General features: G+C 37.7%; 1 protein-coding gene across 1 annotated transcript in view; it reads left to right on the forward strand.

Moving 5' to 3' along the window:
• LOC115223445 (mRNA-capping enzyme) overlaps positions 1-21,793 on the forward strand; it is a 42,975-nt gene that overhangs the window by 5,800 nt on the left and 15,382 nt on the right. The window contains exons 2-9 of the mRNA XM_029794001.2: positions 8,984-9,099; positions 10,728-10,837; positions 12,449-12,552; positions 15,033-15,121; positions 15,800-15,875; positions 16,855-16,885; positions 17,756-17,864; positions 21,194-21,318. Coding sequence (XP_029649861.1) covers positions 9,030-9,099; positions 10,728-10,837; positions 12,449-12,552; positions 15,033-15,121; positions 15,800-15,875; positions 16,855-16,885; positions 17,756-17,864; positions 21,194-21,318 — 714 coding nt within the window. The 5' untranslated portion in view covers positions 8,984-9,029. The remainder of the gene's footprint in view (positions 1-8,983; positions 9,100-10,727; positions 10,838-12,448; positions 12,553-15,032; positions 15,122-15,799; positions 15,876-16,854; positions 16,886-17,755; positions 17,865-21,193; positions 21,319-21,793) is intronic.

Genomic DNA, 21,793 nt, shown 5'->3' on the forward strand with positions numbered 1-21,793 from the left:
CTATTTGTATTTTGAACGTCCAAAGATTCAGAATTTGAAAAAAAAAATCTTAAAAAAATTTTTTTTTTAAATAATTGATTGTGCCTTAGGAGATTGACTTTGTATTTGTTTTAATTTTTTTTTAAATCTGCATGTTTACGAATATAGCAAGTACACACACACACTTTTTATCTTGTATATGTTTCAGTCATTAGACTGCGGCCATGCTGGAGTACCACCTTGAAGAATTTTAGTTGAATGGTTCTTCCCTTGTACTTATTTTTTAAAAGTCTTTTGCCGAATCGCTAAGTTAAGAGGACGTAAACACACCAACCGGGCGGGGAGCAACATAGACACAAAAACATATACATACATACAAACAACATAAATATATGTGTGTATGTATGTTATATATATATATGTATGCATGTTATATATATATATATATATAATGTACATACGGCGAGTTTCATTGAGTTTCCATTTATCAAGTCCTTAGACAAGGGTCTGGTTACTCCAAAGTGTCATGCAGTGGGACTGAACCCAAATCCATGTGGTTGGAAACCAAGTTTCTTCCCACACACACACATGCACACATATAATATTTCTGTATGAAGTTATATATAAATAACTGATGGATCACTCAGTAGTTTCTAATAGTGCACTTATTCATTTTAAAAGCTAAATTTTGCCAGTGATTTCAAAGTTTCAATTTTATTTAATTATTGGTTTCTCTTACAAGGTGGCACATAGCTTAGTGGTTAGTATGTTGGATTCATAATCCTAAGGTTGTGCTTTTGGTTCCTGGAGTGGACATTGCGTTGTTTTCTTGAGCAAAACACTTCATTTCACATCACTCCAGTCCACTCAGCTAGCAAAAGTGAGTAATCCTGCGATGAACTTGCATCCCATCCAGTGGGAGAAATATACACACCGTGGAATGCAAGAAATCAGTCCTCTGAGTGTATGTGACTCTGGAAGGATCTTTATCCTTATCTTATCCTTGCAAGACTTGTACCCTTGCATTCTTTGCAAATTTATTATATATATCTCTATATATATAAACGGCAAAATGTCTGTTTGTGTGTGTGTCCTTTATACAAATCCACAATTTTTCAGTTAGAGGGCTCGCACTTTCTATGGTCATTCAAAACCATCCAAGGATGATTGTGCACATTTCCCCAGTCACCCTGCAAAGCCATTAAAAAATCAATAGAAGTGACTTTTTTGTGAATTTTCTATCCAAAACCCAATCAAAATGCCTGAAACTTGATATGCCAATTGAATGCCAGCTAGCTGTATGTAATTGGTCAGAGATTTGGACAGTACTCGCGTGTATGTGCGCACGCACACAGCTGTATATGCACTAGCACTATGACCCAGCGTTGCCAGGTCATAGTGCTAGTTACATACTAAAAATGTTTCTTCTAATCCCTTCCTCTTAAATGAATTCCCCCAAGGAAGCTTCTGTACCTGTGACCCTGTATAGGTCATTCAACATTACATTATTAAGTATATTAATGTACCCTTACAAAGTGAATTATATAGTGATGGTCTGTGGCTTAGTGGTTAGTGTAATTGGCTCACAACTGTAAGGTTGTGAGTTCAGTTCCTATGGCGTGTTGTGTTCTTGCTCCAGTCCACTTGTCTGACAAAAATAAATTGTACCTGTAATTCAAAGGGTCAGCCATGTCACATTCTGTGTTATGCTGAATCATCATCATCATCGTCGTTTAACGTCCGCTTCCCATGCTAGCATGGGTTGGCCGATTTGACTGAGGTCTGGCGAACCAGATCGCTGCACCAGGCTCCAGTCTGATCTGGCAGAGTTTCTACATTTGGATGCCCTTCCTAACACCAACCACTCCGACAGTGTAGTGGGTGCTTTTACGTGCCACTGGCACGAGGGCCAGTCAGGCTGTAACTGGCAACAACCTTGCTCGAATGTTTTTTGACGTGCACCCAGCACAAGTGACAGTAAGGCGACACAGGTAACAATCACGCTCGAATGGTGCTTTTTATGTGCCACCGGCTCTCTGAGAACTGCATTAAGGGTACATGTGTCTGTGGAGTGCTCAGCCACTTGCACATTAATTTCGTGAGCAGACTGTTCCGTTGATCAGATCAATTGGAACCCTCGTCGCCATAACCGATCGAGTGCCGGTTATACTCTTATGTGATATATTATTGAGTACCTAACTTTAAATGCTGTTTCTAATGGTCCTCTCCTACAATCATCACCATTATCATTTAATGTTTGTTTTCTATGCTGGCAAGGGTTGGATGGTTTGTCAGGATCCTATGATCCGCTGGGCCGTATCAGGCCCTAATGTCAACTTTGGCATGATATCTACTGATGGTTGCTCTTCTAAATATCAGCCATTTCACAGAGTGCATCATGTTCTTATATGGCACCAGCACTGGTGAAGTCACCAAGTAATATGCAAGGTAAAGAAAGGAATCCCTTCAACTGAATGGGAGTACATTTGAGAGATGGGCAGGGGGTCTTTATGCCAGGTGTTGAAGGCTAAAGTATGATAACGGGTCAAGCATGGCTAATCTACATTATGTAGGCTGTGTATCTCCTCTATAACAAGACATGTGTGTGTGTGTGTCTTGTAATAGAGAAGATAGACAACCCATTTTAATGTGGGAGATTGTGTGTATGTTTGTATATGGTAACTGAATAGACATGATATAGTGACATAGAGATGGTCAAAAACCCTGCTGTAATTGGAACTCCAACCACATGGGAAGGAGGGAGGGTGACTTTAAGTACTTTTAGCCATCTTATTTCCACATTCTACTTTAAAATATATCTCTCTCACATGCACACACACACACACACACACACATGCTTATCTTTATATGAAAAAACTGTGTGAAACTCTTTTCCTGGAACGCCGTGTCAAGTAGTTTCACATCCTCTCAATAAAGCTGTGTCTGTTGTTTAGCATGGAACCTCTTCCTGATCTAGTAGAACTGTGGTTCAGTGCCGTTAAAAGCCATTCATATTATTATTATTATTTGAACGAGCTGGCAGAATCATGAGAGTACTTCAGACAAAGTACTTAGTGGTATTTCCTCTATATCTCTTTACATTCCGAGTTCAAATTCTGCCTAAATCAATTTTGCTTTTCAGCTTTTTGGGGTCAATAAAATGAGTCAAACCCTGGGGGTTGATGTAATCGACTTACCCCCCCTCCCCCAAAATTGCTAACCTTGTGCCAAAATTTGAAACCATTATTATTATTATTATTATTATTTGTACTTTATATTCTGGGATCAAATTCTGCTGAAGTCAACTTATCTCCTAAAATTATTGTCCTTTATTCTTTTACTTGTTTCATTCATTTGACCGCTGCCCTGCTGGAGCACCGCCTTTAGTCAAACAAATCGACCACAGGATTTATTCTTTGTTAGCCTAGTACTTATTCTATCGGTCTCTTTTGCCGAACCGCTAAGTTACAGGCACGTAAACGCACCAGCATCAGTTGTCGAGCGATGTTGGGGGGGGGGGACAAACACATACACATATATACGATGAGCTTCTTTCAGTTTCCGTCTACCAAACTATTTTCGTTAACTTTCTCAGAATGATGTTGTTTCTCTGTCTGATGGTGGGTGGATGTATAAAAAAAAAACTTTAACCCTTTCGTTACCAACCCAGCTGAAACCGGCTCTGGCTCTGAGTACAGATGTCTTGTTTTCATAAATTTTGAATTAAAATCTTCCACCAAACCTTAGTCACAATTTATGTTCCTTACACTAGCTGAATGATAACAAAGTTATTTTATAAAAATTCTTTGTTATATTTAAAGTAATTGAAAGAAACACGGAGCATCTCAAAATAAATGCAGTAATTATTATATTTTTGTTGAAATACACTGCTTTTGTTTGGGCGGCTACAGTCAAATAACTGAAACAAGTAAAATAATGAAGAAGTTAGTAAAATAACTATGTCATTATTATTATTAAGCTGTTTGGAATCTAACTTAACGTGGAATTTTGGCAGAAGGTTTTAATACAGCTCACTTTAAAACAAGGCATTTGTGTCATAGAAACAGGAGCAGTCTCAGGTGGCTCAGCATCAAAATAGTTAACCCTTTTGTTTCTATATTTCTGTGTTAATACCCTGTGTTTATTTGAATTTAAATTTGAAAATAATTATGAATTTAGTAAACTGACTTTGTCGTTATTATGTTAGTGAATATGGCTGCAAGCTGGCAAAATCACACTGGGAAAAATGCTTAGCAACATTTCATCCTTTTATCTGCATTCTGAGTTCAAATTCCGTCGAGTTTGACTTTGCCATTTATCCTTTCAGGGCTAGACCAAACAAGTACCAGTCATGTACTGGGGTTGATGTAATTGACTAGCCCCTTCTTCCAAAATTTCAGGCCTTATGCCTATAGTAGAAAGGATTATTTAGTTAGTGAACGGAACTTAAATTACCATGAAATTTTGATAGGGATGTTGATAGAATGTTTTGATAGAATTTAGATTACATTAAAACAGTGAAAATTCAAGGTTGGTCACAGGCAGGTTGGGATCAAAAGGTTTAAATCACTGTAGAAAAAGTAGAATCTTGTCTCACTCACCTCATACATTTCTGGATGATGATATAATGGTAAGAAAGGGATTCACAAACGGAAATAATTTGCCAAGATAGTGTGAAGTATAAATTGTAATGTTGACAAACTCTTTGCATAAATGTGTGTGTGTGTATGTATATATATATGTATGTGTGTGTGTATATATACACACACACATATATATATGTGTGTGTGTGTGTGTATATATACACACACACATACACATAATTATACACATACATACATATGAGAGGGATGACCACTATGTGGACAACCCTTATGCTAGAAGTAGATCCGCTATGGTCTGACCACTAAGAAATGTTCTCAAGAAAATTAAAATTTAGCAAACACTGCAGTGAATTATTTTCTGCAGTATATATATATATATATATATATATATATATACATACATAAACACACAACCGTTGCTATTTGTTTTGTATACACAACGCTATTTGAGCCAATCAGCAATGAAAGGAGTGTTCCACTGGTAACTATCCTGTTTAGTTATTTGTATCTAGGATTACATCAAAGCAAAGGTACATAACTGAGTAGTTAGGGCCGTAGACTATTAATTGGTAGTTCATGGGTTCAGCTTTTGGACCAAGTGAAAGACTTTGCATCCTCGAGCAAGGCATTATATTTCACATCACGTCAGCCCTCACCATCATCATCACCACCACCACCAATGACTGTTGGGGTTTAACTCTGTAATGGGCTATTGTTTCCTTCAAGGGTGAGTTTTCTGCTCAGTCACTTAAACCCTTTGGAAACTTTGGGGTAAGCTCTAAGCTCTAGCATAGTGGGGCATAAATTATAACTTTCCCTTTTTTTTTTTGTTTTGTTTTTAAGATGATAAGGTGTGATTTGGAGGATAAGCACGGTGGATGTTTAAATGATGATTTACATATATATATATATATATATATATATATATATATATATATATATATATATATACATATATACATATACAAGGGGGTACTAAAAAGTTCCTGGCTTTGGGTAAAAGAATGATTTTATTCAACATATTCCCCTTTTAGATTCATTCACTTATTGCAGTGGTCCTTCAGTTTTTGTAAGCCCTGTAAAAGAACTCAGAAGCTAGGCCTCTAACAAGGCTTTTCATGATACCTTTAAAGCTATAGACTGTTTGGCATTCCCCCTGCCCCTACATCTGCATTTCCATGTGAGTAGCATGGGGGTCCAATAGTTTTTTTGTGAGGTTGTGTTTTACAGCCTGATATGCTTCCTGTTGCCAACCCTTAATCACCTCTTAAAACATGCCGGGACACAGTGTAGCTAGTATAGGGGCAATGGATTGGCAGAATTTGGAAAGAGATGGACAAAATACCTTGCAGCATTTATTCACATACCTTTACATTCTTGTTTCAAATCCCCTTTCAACCCTATAAGGTTGATAAAGGACCAGTGAATCCATTAAGTCAATATTATTTGATGTTCAGTTATGTGGGTGCTGGTACCTCATAAAAAACATTAGTGTCATGTAAAAAGCACTGGTGCTGGTTCCACATAAAATGTTCTGGTGCTGGTGCCACATGAATAGCACTGGTAGTGGTGCCATGTAAAAAGGTGCTGGTCTCACGTAAAAAACACTGGTACTGGTGTCATGTAAAAAGCTCTGGTGATAGTACCACATAGAAAGCACTGGTGCTGGTACCATGTAAAAAGCTATTGTAGTGGTGCCATGTAAAAAAAACCTGGTGCTGGTGTCACACAAAAAGCTCTGGTGCTGGTGTCACAAAAAGCTCTGATGCAGGTGTCACACAAAAAGCTCTGGTGCTGGTGTCACAAATAGCTCTGATGCAGGTGTCACACAAAAAGCTCTGGTGCTGGTGTCACAAAAAGCTCTGATGCTGGTGTCACACAAAAACCTTTGGTGTTGGTGTCACATAAAAAGCTCTGATGCTCGTGACACAGAAAAAGCTCTTGTACTGATGCTACATAAAAAGCTCTGGTGCTGGTGCCACATAAAAAAAGAATTGAGTACATTCTGTAAAGTGGTTGGCATTAGAAAAGGTGTCCAGTTGTAGAAACCAAGCTAAACCAGACTATGGAACCTAGTGTAACCTTGCTAGTTTCTGACAAGTTGTCTAACCCATGCCAGCATGGAAAACACATTAAATGTTGATTTTTCCAGGCATTTACTGCCTTTCTTTATTGATTCTTCCAAATCTTAAAGACTGATGATAATACATGTAGACAGTCCTCCATGTTTCTGTGTGTATGTATGTAAATATTTTGTATTTATTTGACAAATGATTTGATTTGTGACTGTGTATTCTAACTACAACAAGTCTTATATTTTCAATGTTATATGTTTTTTTTTTTTTTAATCAGTCTTACAACCTAATCAATGAGACATTAATTTATTCTGTATATCCTATCATCTAATAATCTATTTCTATCAAAATAAAAATCAAATGGAAATTGTAGTTAAGATATCTTCTGAACGTGGCTGATGCCAGCACCGCCTGACTGGCGTCCATGTTGGTAACACGTAAAAAGCACCAACCGATCGTGACTTGGGAAGGAGTCTTATCCTTGTTATCCTATATTTATGTGTGTGTATATGCCAAATCATGATAGTTACAGAGAGGGCCTAGATGAGATGCAGTTTGGTTTTGCACCTAGGAGAAGCACTACTGGTACTATATTCCCTGTAAGGCAACTGCAGGAGAAGCATTTAGCTTAATAAACCCCTGTATTTGGTTTTTGTTGGCGTGGAGAAAGCCTTTGACAAAGTTCTCCCACTCACTAATTTAGTGGTTAGTGCAGAAGCTAGGGATAGATGAGTGGTTGGTGAGAGCCATACAAGCTATGTACACAGATCTTGAAAGCCTGCAATGTGTATATCTATATATTTAGTGTACAGGTAGGAATTCACCAAGGATTAGTCCTTAGAACTCCCACTCCACTCTTGTTTCTTTTAGTCCTCCAGGCCATAACAGGAATTTAAGATTGGTTGCCCTTGGGAGCTCCCTTATGACTGAATCTCTGCAAGAATTAAAGAAGAGATTTCAGGTGTGGAAGCAAGGTCTGGAATCTAAGAGACTTAGAGTTAATTTAGCAAAGACCAAACTCCAAGTAGGCAAGCAGACAAATCACCAATCCTTTCAGGGAGACGGGCCTGCTCAGTATGAAGAAAAGATGTAGGCAGTTTAGTGTACTTAGTGCAAGCTATGAACATGTAAGAGGTTCAGTGGTAGCACCTCTATGGGCAGCGAGCTGGCAGAAACGTTAGCACGCCGGGTGAAATGCTTAGCGGTATTTCGTCTGCCATTGCGTTCTGAGCTCAAATTCCGCCGAGGTTGACTTTGCCTTTCATCCTTTCGGGATCGATAAATTAAGTACCAGTTACACACTGGTGTCAATGTAATCGACTTAATCCCTTTGTCTGTCCTTGTTTTTTTCCCTTTATGTTTAGCCCCTTGTGGGCAATAAAGAAATAAGAGGTGAAGTGGTAGCACAGGAAGGTTAGCAGTGAAAGTTCTCTTACAATGTGGCAGATGTGCAGGTACAATAAACACTAAGACTCTACAGGAAATAAATTCCCTCAAATGCCTGGTGGGGTGGGATCTTTAGAAGTAGTAGATAGCTTTCATTCCTTAGGCAACCAAGTTAGCAGTGGAGGAGGACGCTGTGAAAGTGTAGTTGCTAGAATAAGAACGGGTTGGGCAAAATTCAGTAAAAGGAGTAAAAAGGAGGCTCACTCTCAGAGTGAAAGGCAGATTGTATGATGCCTGAGTACCTAACCATGTGATCTCAGGTTCAGTCCTGCAGTGCAGCACCTTGGGCAAGTGTCTCCTATGATCATTCCCTGGCCAACCAAAGCCTTAAGATTGGACTTGGTAGACAGAAACTGAAAGAAGCTTGTCATGTGTCTCTCTTCACATTATGTAATGGCTGTGGATGAATATCATCATCAACAGACAAGTGATGTTCATTTGCAATTTTCTATGAAGAAATCATTACCTTACTTGGAACCAGGCGAGGGTTGGCAACAGGAAGGGCATCTGCCCATAGAAAATCTGCATCTACCAACAAATTCCGCCTGACCCATACAGGCATGGAAAAGTGGATGGTGGTAATGGTTGTAGCAGTGATAATGGTGTGCAGAGGGAGTGGGGTTTATTTTGGTGGTAGTAATGATGATGATGATGATGCCAGTGGTGCTACTGCTGATGCTAGCCTGCTTTACTGATTCTACCAAGTGCACAATATATTCACATAACTTCACACTACTGTCCTAGCTGATGCGATCCATTTTTGATTTCCTAACTCCATCCTTGCCAACCCTCCCCACTGACATTTTCTTCATTTGTAGTCATAGATAATAATCATTCCTCTGTCTCACATTCTCTTTTTCTCTCTCTCTCTCCCTCTAGCATGTAATTCAATATAAGAACTACTCCATTCCAAAACACCACCAAAATGACCAACCAGGAAATCAAGTTACCTCCAAGATGGCTCCGTTGCCCACGGAGAGGAAAACCTATTGTTGGTATGTTTTATTCTTTTATTCTTTTATTGGTAACAATCATTAGCCTGTGGCCATACTGGGGCACTGTCTTTCTAAGATGTAGTCGATTGCACTGAACGTAGTACTATTTTATTAAAAGCTTGAAAGGTAAGTTGGATTCAGCAGGATTTGAACCCCAGAATTAAAGGAATGTAATTAAATACAACAAGGTATTTTATTCTTTCTATCACTTACCCTGTTTGATAAAAAAATATAAGTATGTATGTTTGATCTACACTGTTGTGTGTGTATATATATATATATATATAATTGAAGAGGTAAACTTAGAAACAAAGTTTAAGTCAATCAGCAAATTCCCAAATGGAAAACACATACACGTGCCATTTGAGTGACACTGGGGTGCGTTAATGTGCCACTGGCATGGGCGCCAATTTGTGTGACACTGGTATCTGCCACGACTATGATTTTGCTTGGCTTAATGGGTCTTCTTCTCAGGCACATCATAGTCCCAAAGGTCTCTGTACACATATATGTATATCTATATATATAAAACTCAACTTGTGTGTGTCTGTGTGTTTAACTTCCCAGCACATCTCCTCCTAGCCAACAAATCATAGAACCACCAAAAATGGGTCACTTAAAGTTTAGGCGAATGAAAATTGAACTGCGCTATTTCTGTTCTGAAATTCATCTCGCAAGTGCAAAAATCAATAATGTGTTTGTTTAGGCCTTATCCCATGCATTGAATAGTGAACTTTACTCAGTCAGCTGTTTGACGTGAACTGTGTTCACCACGCGTGCAAGCATGCGTAAATTGCATGAAAAATAAAAAATCAAGATATAAAAACAAATCGCCGTAAACATTGTAGAAATTCGGCAAAGAAATGAATTTTCGGGATTTAGCCTGGAGGTTTTTTTCGTATTAATCGTTTGGACTTTGTGAAGACTTACCAATTGTTTTCATAACATTTTTAACGCTTTGAATTAAATGTGACCATTTTGCAAAGCCGGGCAATACTGCTAGTATATTTATATATGTGTGTGTGTGTATGTATAAAACTTATCCAATTCTGTATATGCTGTTTCAAGTCCTCGTACTCATAGGGCCAGTTACCTGATTTCTATGGTATATAAATGATCAAGATCACAATGCTCCACCTGAGTGGGACACCAGTTCATCACAGATTCTGTACATGAGATATTGCGATTTGAGTGCAACCCATGCTAGCATGGAAAGCGGACGTTAAACGATGATGATTTTGAGATTTGGTTTATTTAAGCTGAATTTTTGTCACACACACACACACACACACATTCGGATGCTCCTTCTCATGCATATACACATACATGCACACCAATCCATGCACACACACACACACACATCCACACACCCAATGGAAAGCGGACGTTAAACGATGATGATTTTGAGATTTGGTTCCTTTAAGCTGAGTTTTTGGCACACACACACACACATACACACATTCAGATGTTCCTTCTCATGCATATACACATACATGCACACCAATCCACACACCTGCATGCACACACACACACACACATCCACACACATATACATGTGCACACTCATTCACACACATAAACACGCAGACATGCATTCAGTAATCAAAATTGCTTTTATATCTTTCCAGGAAAATTTTTACCTTTCAAAACTCCACTGGACTCAAGATACAATGGTCTCGTTGCTGATGAGTTCAAGTTTGATGTTGGTCTCCTATTTGGTTCTCTCAAGCATTACAATGTAAGATTTTCGGTCTTTTATCAATAGTTTTCATGTTTTTATAACCATTGCCGTATGTACTTTTTACCTTTTCTTACCATATACACTGCCTTCGTTTCAATGAATTTTGAACACAATGAATTTACTAAAATCATCATCATACATCTGTTCTCTATACTGGCATAGGTTGGATGGTTTGACAGGAGCTGGTCAGCTGGAGAGCTGCCCAGGTGACTGGCTCCTGTCAAACCACCCAACCCATGTCAACATGGAGAACAGATGTTAAATGAAAATGAGGATTTTGTCACTTTTAAACTGGTGTTTGGAACTTAAAATTAACGTGGAATGTTGATGGAAAGTTTTAATTTACATCAGTTTAACTCTTTCGTTACCATATTTATTTTGAGATGCTCTGTGTTTCATTCATTTAATTTTAAATATAACAAAGAATTTAGTAAAATAACTTAGTTATCATTAAGCTAGTGTTAGGAACATAAATTGTGACTAAGGTTTGGTGGAAGATTTTAATTCAAAACTTACGAAAACAAGACATTTGTACTCAAAGCCAGGTTGGTATCAAAAGGGTTAACCCTTTTGTAACTATATTTCTGTTGACACACACTGCCTTTGTTTCTTGTAATTTTGAAAATAATGAAGAAATTAATAAAATAACTTTGTAATTAAGGCTGCGAGCTGGCAGAATCGTTAGCACGCCAGCTGAAATGCTCAGCAGTATTTCATCCATCCTTATATTCTGAGTTCAAATTCTACTGAGGTCCTTTTGTCGTTTTGGGAGTCAATACCAGTTAAACACTGGGGTTAATGTAATCAATTTAATTACTGCTGTGTAAGCGTATAAAAAACTGTACCCCTCTGCCAAGCCATGTAGGGCCTGTGTGGCAGGGTAGACTCCTTTTCATTATGAAACTGGTGTGTGAAGCATAAATTAACATAAAATTTTGTTGGAAGGTTTGATTTTGATCACTTTAAAGCAGGAAGTTTGTATCATAGAATCAGATCATAGATAATCTCAGGTGGGTTGATATCAAAAGAGTTAAAATCATTCTCAGGCAGAATCTGTGTGTCCATGGAATACCCTGCCACTTACATGTTGATTCAGTCGATTGAACAATTGAATCTTCACTGTTGAGCAGCAGAAATTCGTGACCAAACCATAGACTGTTGTGATGTCATTTTGGATGCCTTCATTCTACGCTCTGAGCAGTGGCACACTTCCACTGAGAATTGAATCTGTACCAAATTCATTGGAAGAACAGACTCTGCTTAGTGCTTTAACCAGTTAAATAATTTAGCTTGAGAAATACCATGTTTCTAAGTCACACATACACACACACGTGCATATATGTACACACATACATTTTCACACTCGCATGCACATGTACACATATAAAACGCATGCACACGGACATATATACAGACACAAATACACAAACTCACAATATATGTACACACTTTTACACAAACACACATGTGCACACACAGACACACATATTCATGTGTGTGTGTGTGTGTGTGTATGCACGTGTTTTCTATTGAATAGTCAATGTCTGTGAAGAAATAACCCATTATTTGTCTTATTTTCATTCCATTTTTACTCTCTTTCCGACACAGATGAAAATAGGAATGTGGATTGATTTGACTAACACGGACCGATTCTATGAAAGCTCTTCAATTGAGAAGGAAGATTGTAAATATTTAAAATTAAAATGCCGCGGGTAATAAACTTATCTGTCTTGTTTTCCTGGTCTTTCTTATGACCAACACTTTTTTTTTCTTTGCCCCTTCATTATCAGACTTTGCAATTTTTTCTTCATTCCTACTCGATTCCACCCCTACATACATCAGTACCCACTTTGTGTTGTTCCTCCTACCCCACTGTGAAACTCGACTGTGTGATCAAGAAAGCACAAGCTTGGTTTTTGAGTTCAGTTTCATTGCACAGTACCTTGGGCCAAGGTCTTCTACTTATAGCCCTTGGCACCACCAATGCCTTATGAGTGAATTTGGTTGCAGGAAGCTGTGTAAAAGCCCATTGTGTGTGTGAATGTATGTTAGTGTGTGTGTGTGTATGTATGTCTTTGTGTCCATGTTTGACTTTTGTGTCTCTATCTCACAATGTGTTAGTCTTCGGAGCTTAGAGGTCCTTCTTCCCTCCAGACAGACACACACACACAAGTGGAACTTATGGAGCAAGTACTAGACTGTAACATAAACTGGAGTTGATGTGGTCAACTAAAACACTCCAAGGTGGTGCCCCAGAATGGCTGCAGACAAATGTCTGAAATTGGTAAAAGAATAAATGAATGATGTGGATCAGAAACCACAATAAACTTAAAGAGTTTGTGTTTGTGTGTGTGTTGTCACATGTCAGGAAGTTAAATCCTCACAGAGGAAACTGAAATTGTCTGAGATGGTGTTATTCTGAACAACCTATACCAACATGTATGTATAACTGAAAGTGTATTAGGTACATTTTTATTGTGAATTGGTTGCATTTTGTTGCAGGTTAGGCACAGAAATTGTGTGTGTGTGTAATATAGTTGGATGATGGTTAGTAAACTGAAACTTCAAAGTCACAGTCAAACTTTTCCTGGTAAAAATTAACATGGTACTCTACTCAGTAGTTTTAAGTGATATTTCAGTATAAGTTTCAACTGTTTATATATGTCCCACTGCGTGGCATCTTGGGTAAGTGTCTTCTACTATAGCCCCGGGCCGACCAAAGCCTTGTGAGTGGATTTGGTAGACGGAAACTGAAAGAAGCCTGTCATATATATGTATATATATATGTATGTGTGTGTTTGTGTGTCTGTGTTTGTCCCCCTAGCATTAACTTAGCGGTTCGGCAAAAGAGACCGATAGAATAAGTACTGGGCTTACAAAGAATAAGTCCCGGGGTCGATTTGTTCGACTAAAGGCGGTGCTCCAGCATGACCGCAGTCAAATGACTGAAACAAGTAAAAGAGTATATATATATATATCATCATCATCATCGTTTAGCATCCGCTTTCCATGCTAGCATGGGTTATATATATATATGTGTGTATGTATATATATTCAGAGTCTGCCAAAAAAATGTATACTCACTTCAGGAAAGGAAAAAATCTGTACAAATATTTTAATTCAGTGTTATCACAATTTAATGAAACATCAAAAGAGGTATTTATATTTATACAGGTACTTATGCAAGTTAATTATTTATGCAGATTTTTTCCTTTCCTGAAGTGTGTATACATTTTTTTTTTTAGCAGACTTTATATATACATCATCATCACCATCATCATTTAATGTCCGTTGTCCATGGATTGGATGGTTTGATCGGGTTGGCACACTGGAAGGCTGCACCAGATGCCAGTCTGATTTGGCATGGTTTCTACATCTGGATGCCCTTCCTAATGCCAACCACTCCAAGAGTATAATGGGTGCTTTTACATGCAACGAGCATGAGTGCCATTTGCATGACACTAGAATCTGTCACAACTGCAATTTTACTTGGCTTGATGGGTCTTCTTCTCAAGCATGACATAATGGTCATTCATCATTACCTTCATGAGGCCCAGTGCTCAAAAGGAGCTTTTCGCACACCACTAGCATCAGCTGCTTAGCATACACACACACATATACATTACCAATGGCATGTGGGATACTGATTATATAAATGTATCATAAATCCATTATCAAATCATATCTCCAATAGTTACTTTAAATAAATCTTTTTAAACATTATACAGGGTTGGCCAAAACTCACCCGACAGTATTTAAAAAAATAATTCCATAAATACTTAATTAATTTTGTTTATTTATTCCAATCATGAATGTTTAATAATTAAATGCTGTGAGTTAAAAATCACCCTTTTTTTTTTCAACATTTGTCTATTCATTAGTGAGGTCTCATATAAAATAATTTTTTGCTTTAATCTTGGAATTAAATGGGTCTTAATTTACTGTCAGGTGACTTTTGGCCAACTTTGTATTACTCTACAGATTTTTCATATGAACTGATTAACTATTAAGTAAAAAAGATTTTTGACATCATTTCTATATTGAGTTTCTGAGTTATGGTTAAGTGTCTGTATCTTAAAACATTTTGATACATTTCCTCATTAAAATTTAAGTTATATATATATGTGCATGTGTAAGTATTTGTGTGTGTGTGTGTATGTATGTAAGTGTATTTTCCTTTATATTTACTTAGTCATGGAGAAGCACCATCCGAAGATCAAACCAAGGTTTTTATTGAAATGGCCTCCAAATATTTTACCTCTCACCCCACAGATGTCATTGGTAAGTCATCACAAGTTCTGTTGTTGCTATATTTCTTAGAAAATACACTCACCAATGCACAAATGAGGGGAAATGCTTACATTTGTACTCACTTCTACGAAAGTTGTGATGTCATTTTATTCCCCTACCTTTTGTGCATTTCCCCTCATTTTTGTCTTTGAAACTATGTAGAACAGGAGATCCTTTAGTTAAGAAACAGGTAAAAATTAGTAGCAATAAAGGTATCTGGCTGTTAGACAATACCTTAATAATACATTCCTCTAAACCAGTGGTTTGCAATCATTTTTTGCTATGGACCCCTTTCATTTCTATTCTGTTCTATCCCCAAAGCCATTTGATGTTTAAAAACGCTTTATATATGTTTCTTTCAAAATTACTATTTTATTACACATTAACTTGTGTATTGTTGAACTATGTAAAGCATTAGAGAAAGAAACCTAATAGTTTCTTGCAAAAAATACATCCAAAGTAATTTTTTTCATGGGCCCTGAAAATACTGCTGTGGACCCAATTTACTACTTTGCTTGTGTGGAACCCCCACCTCCCCACCAAAGTCTTACATAGACCCAGGTTGAGAACTACTGATTGAAACCATTCTAGCATGAAAAAAACAACAAAACAAAACATGTAAAACAAACAAAAGATAATTTTGTTTCCTTTATTTTTCTGGTTGTTTAGGTGTTCATTGTACACATGGCTTCAACAGAACTGGTTTTCTTATTGTTGCCTACCTTGTTGAAAAAGAGTCCTGGAGGTAAGTGCTTGTTTTTTTTTTTTATGACCAATATGTTTTTCTCCCTTCACACAGTCAGAGATTTAGGGATATCCTCATCAAGAAATTTGATGAGAGGGAAGAGGAGCTACAGACATTGGGCATAGAAGGTAGCTGGAAATTCCTACGGGACAGCTTGCTGAATGCCACAGACCAAGTCTGTGTATGGTGCAAAGTCCCTTCCAGACCCAGAGTTACGTGGTGGTGGAATAGTACAGTAGACAAAGCCATTAGGGCAAAGAAACAGGCCTGGAAAGTCTGGAAGGATGGTGGTAGCAGGGAACGGTACCAGGTAGCCAGAAGGAAGGCTGGGTGGCAGGTATACATAGCCAAGAGTGAAGTGGAAAAGAAGAAGTTTGCCAATGTCCAGAGACGTGAGAACCAAAGAACTGAGGTATTTCGGATTGCAAGACAGTGTGTGAGAGAAAATTGTGATGTCACAGGAGAGAAATGTGTTCGAATGGATGATGGTGCACTTGCTTTTAGTGATTCTGAAAAGAAAGCGGCTTGGAGAAGCCACTATGAAAGACTGCTGAATGTGGAGAATGAATGGGAGGAGGAGAGCCTTCCAAATGTTGACCCAGTAGAGGGACCAGCTATCCCAATAGACAGCTCCCTAGTAGATAAAGCAATTAAGGGTATGAAGCCACAAAATTTCAGGCTTTGTGCCTTTAGTAGAAAGGATTATTATTATTATTATTATCATTATTCAGTAGTTTTATTTTTATAGCGTGCTTTCACTTCACTACCGAGTGCAGCTCTGTGTGCCTTGGGTATGTGCTGTGGTTTGTTGTGATGCTCTGATGGTTATTGTATGGAAAGTATTCTGCGTAGGATGTGTGCAGTGCCTAGTAGTGCAATTATTATTATTATTATTATTATTATTATTATTATTATTATTATTACTACTACTACTACTACTACTACTACTACTACTTGGCCCTTTGTTTTGTATTTCCAGTGTTGATGCTGCTATACAGGAGTTTGCTAAAGTAAGTGACATAATCTATTTTACTTGTAACTTGCTTTCAATATCCCTCTGTCTCTCCTCTCACTCTCTCTCTCTCTCTTTAACTAGCTTTCTATCCATCTTAACTTCATCAAGTGTATTTATAATAATCATTTTGTCTGCTGCTGCTGCTGTTGTCTTTCTTCCTCTTCTTTCCTTCTCTCTTCTTCATCTCCCCTTCTCTCTCTCTCTCCCACTTTTCCTCCTTTTCTATCTTTCACCTACCTTTGGCTGTCTATAATCTTGGTCTCTTCCTCACATTCTGTTTATCAATTTACATCTCTCTTGTTCTCTCTCTCTCTCTCTCTCTCCCCCCTCTCTCAGTCCTCCTCTCTTGTGTATGCCTTCTGTCCATCTGTCTACCTATCTATTTCTTTACTGCCCACAAGGGGCTACACACAGAGGGGACAAACAAGGACAGACAAATGGACTAAGTCGATTATATCGACCCCAGTGCGTAACTGGTACTTATTTAATCGACCCCAAAAGGATGAAAGGCAAAGTTGACCTTGGCGGAATTTGAACTCAGAACGTAGTGGCAGACGAAATACCGCTAAGCATTTTGCCCAGCGTGCTAACGTATCTGCTAGCTCACCGCCTGTCTACCTATCTATCTTCTTGTTTATGTTTCTCTTTCTTCCTTTCTCTCAATCCTCCTCTTTCATGTATGCAAGTCTATCTGTCTACCTACCTCCTATCTACCTGTTTCTTTCTCCCTCATTCCCCACTTTTCCATCACCTCTCTCTTTTTCTCTTTCCTCCCAATACATTAACCTATCCATTTTCTCAAGCAGCTCTATATTCTCTGTCTCAAACCTATCCATACACGAAAAAACCATTTTCTCTCTTTCAGTGCCGTCCTCCCGGAATATACAAACAGCATTATATCAATGATTTATTTCACCGTTATGGAGATAAAGAAGACATAATCTCTGCTCCTATTCTACCTGATTGGTGTCAGGGTAAGTCTTAAAAGAAATGACTTCAAATTTTTTAACCCACTTTTGATACCACCTAAGACCATCACTTCTAGTCTTTTCATTCCAAACTTCTAATTTTCTAGTATTTGTATTACTGACTGGCCTCTGCGCCAGTGGCACGTAAAAAGCACCATCCGATTGTGGGCCGTTGCCAGCCTCGTCTGGCCCCTGTGCTAGTGGCACATAAAAAGCACCATCCGATCGTGGCTGTTTGCCAGCCTCATCTGGCACCTGTGCAGGTGGCACGTAAAAAGCACCCACTACACTCACGGAGTGGTTGGCGTTAGGAAAGGAATCCAGCTGTAGAAACACTGCCAGATCAGACTGGGCCTGGCGCAGCCTTCTGGCTTCCCAGACCCCAGTTGAACCGTCCAACCCATGCTAGCATGGAAAACGGACGTTAAATGATGATGATGATGATGATGGTTTTTGTGTAAGAATCTTTAGCATAAACAATGATACAGTTGATGCAAAAGAAGATATATTTGAAATGCATAGTTTCATCATCATCACCATCATCATCTTTTAACACCTTTTTTCCTTGTTGGCATGAGTTGAATGGTCTGACAGGAACTGGCAAGTCCAGGGGCTGCACCAAGTTCCTTAGTCTGTTTTGGCAAATTTTCTATGGGTGGATGCTCTTCCTAATGTCAACACTTCACAGTTTAAATCTTAAAGGGTTAAAATATCTTTCAATAAGTGTATAATGAAACTTAAAATTTATTTTTTTTTGTACAAAATAGGGATGCATCTTATGTGAGAATACATCATCAAATATGGTATGCTGTTGTTTAGTCCAAGGGCAGCTCCCGTTCATCTGACTGGTGATCATACCCATTCCACCTGTGACCATCCCATATTTTGTTTTCAACATAGTGTTTCTGTGTCAGTTTCCTTTGCTATTTTTAAGATGGTAGCATGTGACTTGTTGGGGATTTAGCTGCTATTTGAAGCAGATTGAGGAATCACAGACTCCCCTATCTTGTACTGTATGCTTCTCTGTACAAGACAATATTTAAATCAATAAATACTACTGCAAATATATGTGGTAAGTAGCTTGCTAACCAACCACATGGTACCGGGTTCAGTCCCACTGCGTGGCATCTTGGGCAAGTGTCTTCTGCTATCGCCCCAGGCCGACCAATGCCTTGTGAGTGGATTTGGTAGACGGAAACTGAAAGAAGCCTGTCGTATATATGTATGTATATATATATGTGTGTGTGTATGTGTTTGTGTATCTGTGTTTGTCCCTCTAGCATTGCTTGACAACCGATGCTGGTGTGTTTACGTCCCCGTCACTTAGCGGTTTGGCAAAAGAGACCGATAGAATAAGTACTGGGCTTACAAAGAATAAGTCCCGGGGTCGATTTGCTCGACTAAAAGGCACTGCTCCAGCATGGCTGCAGTCAAATGACTGAAACAAGTAAAAGAGTATATATATATATATATATATATATATATATATATATATTACAAAATAAGAAAATGGAGAAATGCATCTAAATCAATTATCAACTACCAGATAATACCCAATCACATAATTTATCAAACCACTACATATGAACATTAAGGTCAAACATATTAATATAGAACAAAACAGTGTACATGAAGGAGTAATATGGTACAATAAGTACAGTATGTATAAGAGAATATAAAAGTATAAATATAAATATAAACTACATCTTACAGCTGTTTCGGCCATGCAGATATGGGTGTCTCATTTTGCTCATATTAGCCATGTGTGATAGGTCAATATGTAGTTATAAATGAGACACTTACAAAAATATCACAAGGCCTCTTCGGAGATTATGAAGTACAAACAAGGTCGAGAGTACATTATATTAATTTACAAAATGTCATTCATATTAACATCATTACTATTATCATTACCACTATTGCTACTAATATCTCTATTATTATTATTAATAACACTAATACTAGCTCTGCATTTGAGTATTAATATGTGTATGTTTTCTACATTGTAATATCATAATATTAAGTTGAAAAACTGTAACATTGAATATGGAACATATGTTTGTATATTGATTTATATTATTATGTATATGTATATATATATGTATAGGAGTATGAGTATATGCACTCGTATGTATGTGTATATGATATATTATGGGTATGTACCCACACTTGTATGGGTGTACCTACTCTGATATTCATATCTAATTTAGTTTGTATTTCATAATCTCCGAAGAGGCCTTGTGATATTTTTGTAAGTGTCTCATTTATAACTACATATTGACCTATCACACATGGCTAATATGAGCAAAATGACACACCCATATCTGCATGGCCGAAACAGCTGTAAGATGTAGTTTATATTTATATTTATATTTTTATATTCTCTTATACATACTGTACTTATTGTACCATATTACTCCTTCATGTACACTGTTTTGTTCTATATTAATATGTTTGACCTTAATGTTCATATGTAGTGGTTTAATAAATTATGTGATTGGGTATTATCTGGTAGTTGATAATTGATTTAGATGTATTTCTCCATTTTCTTATTTTGTATTATTAATTTGTGGTAAAACATTTTACCTTTGCCCATATAATACAGTAAATGAATTAATTGCATCGCAATTCTTAACATTTATGTATTAACTTTGTTGGGTACTTCACTAGCAGTATATTGGATATATGTTATCCCATGGAGGGTTGCATTTACAACCCCTATCTTAATTTATATATATATATATATATATATATAGCAAATTAAGGAACAGCCATAATAGGCCGTTCAACCCACTTGAAATAACAGCCAAGGCTTCAACCGCAAAATAGTAGTAATTCCGTAAATCAGGAGAAAATTAAAAAAACATTTGCCCTTTCCACTTTATACAATGCATTGTTTCATCGTTTTTTAATGGTAAATCATATATATATATATATATATATATATATATACATACATATACACACATATAGTGTGATGTCTGGACAGGGGATTGATTGAATCTGTAGAGCATTGGGAAAAAATACCTTGTGGTATTTTGGAATTTGGGAACATTCCTTTCCTTTCTGAATTCAAGTCCTGCCCAGATCTTTCCTTCTTTTGAGGTTGATAAAATACGAAGACCAGACAGATATAATTTTTGGGAATTGATACAATCGACTATAAATGTTAAAATTGGTGCTCCAGCATGGCCGCTGTCCAGTGAGTAAAACTAGTAATAAAGAATTCACAAGAATTCACAAGAATCCAGATGGTACCAAATACCATTGTCTTCTTATGTCGTAGCTTGTAATATTCAAGGGTGTTTTTTTTTGTTTTTTTAATCTTTATTCAGAGTTCGATGACTCAGTAAAAGATAATGATGACATAGAAGAAGCCAACGGTGACCCCAGTCATGGCACACAGGCATCAATGCCAACCAGTGCACCAGGGAGGCACAAGAAGGAATTCTTCAAAAAGGTAATCAGCACTACTACTACTATTACTACTGCAACTACTACTATCACCACCACCACCACCACTACTACTACTGCTGCTGCTATGACCACCACCACCATCACGACTACTACTACTACTACCACCACCACCACCACCACTATTACCTATACTACTACTGCAATCACCACTATCACTACAACTACTACTACTACTGCAACCAAGACCACAACCAAGACCACAACCACCACCACCTACTACTACTACTACTGCAACTAAGACTACTACTACCACCATCACCACCACTACCATTATTACTACTACAACTACGACCACTACTACTACTACTGCAGTTACGACTACTACTACCACCATCACCACCACTACCATTATTACTACTGCAACCACAACGACCACCGCCACCACTACTACTATTGCAACTATGACTACTACTAACCATCATCACTACCACTACCATTATTACTACTGCAACTACGAC

The sequence above is a fragment of the Octopus sinensis genome, linkage group LG23 (assembly GCF_006345805.1).
Source record: "Octopus sinensis linkage group LG23, ASM634580v1, whole genome shotgun sequence".
Classification (NCBI taxonomy): Eukaryota; Metazoa; Mollusca; class Cephalopoda; order Octopoda; family Octopodidae; genus Octopus; species Octopus sinensis.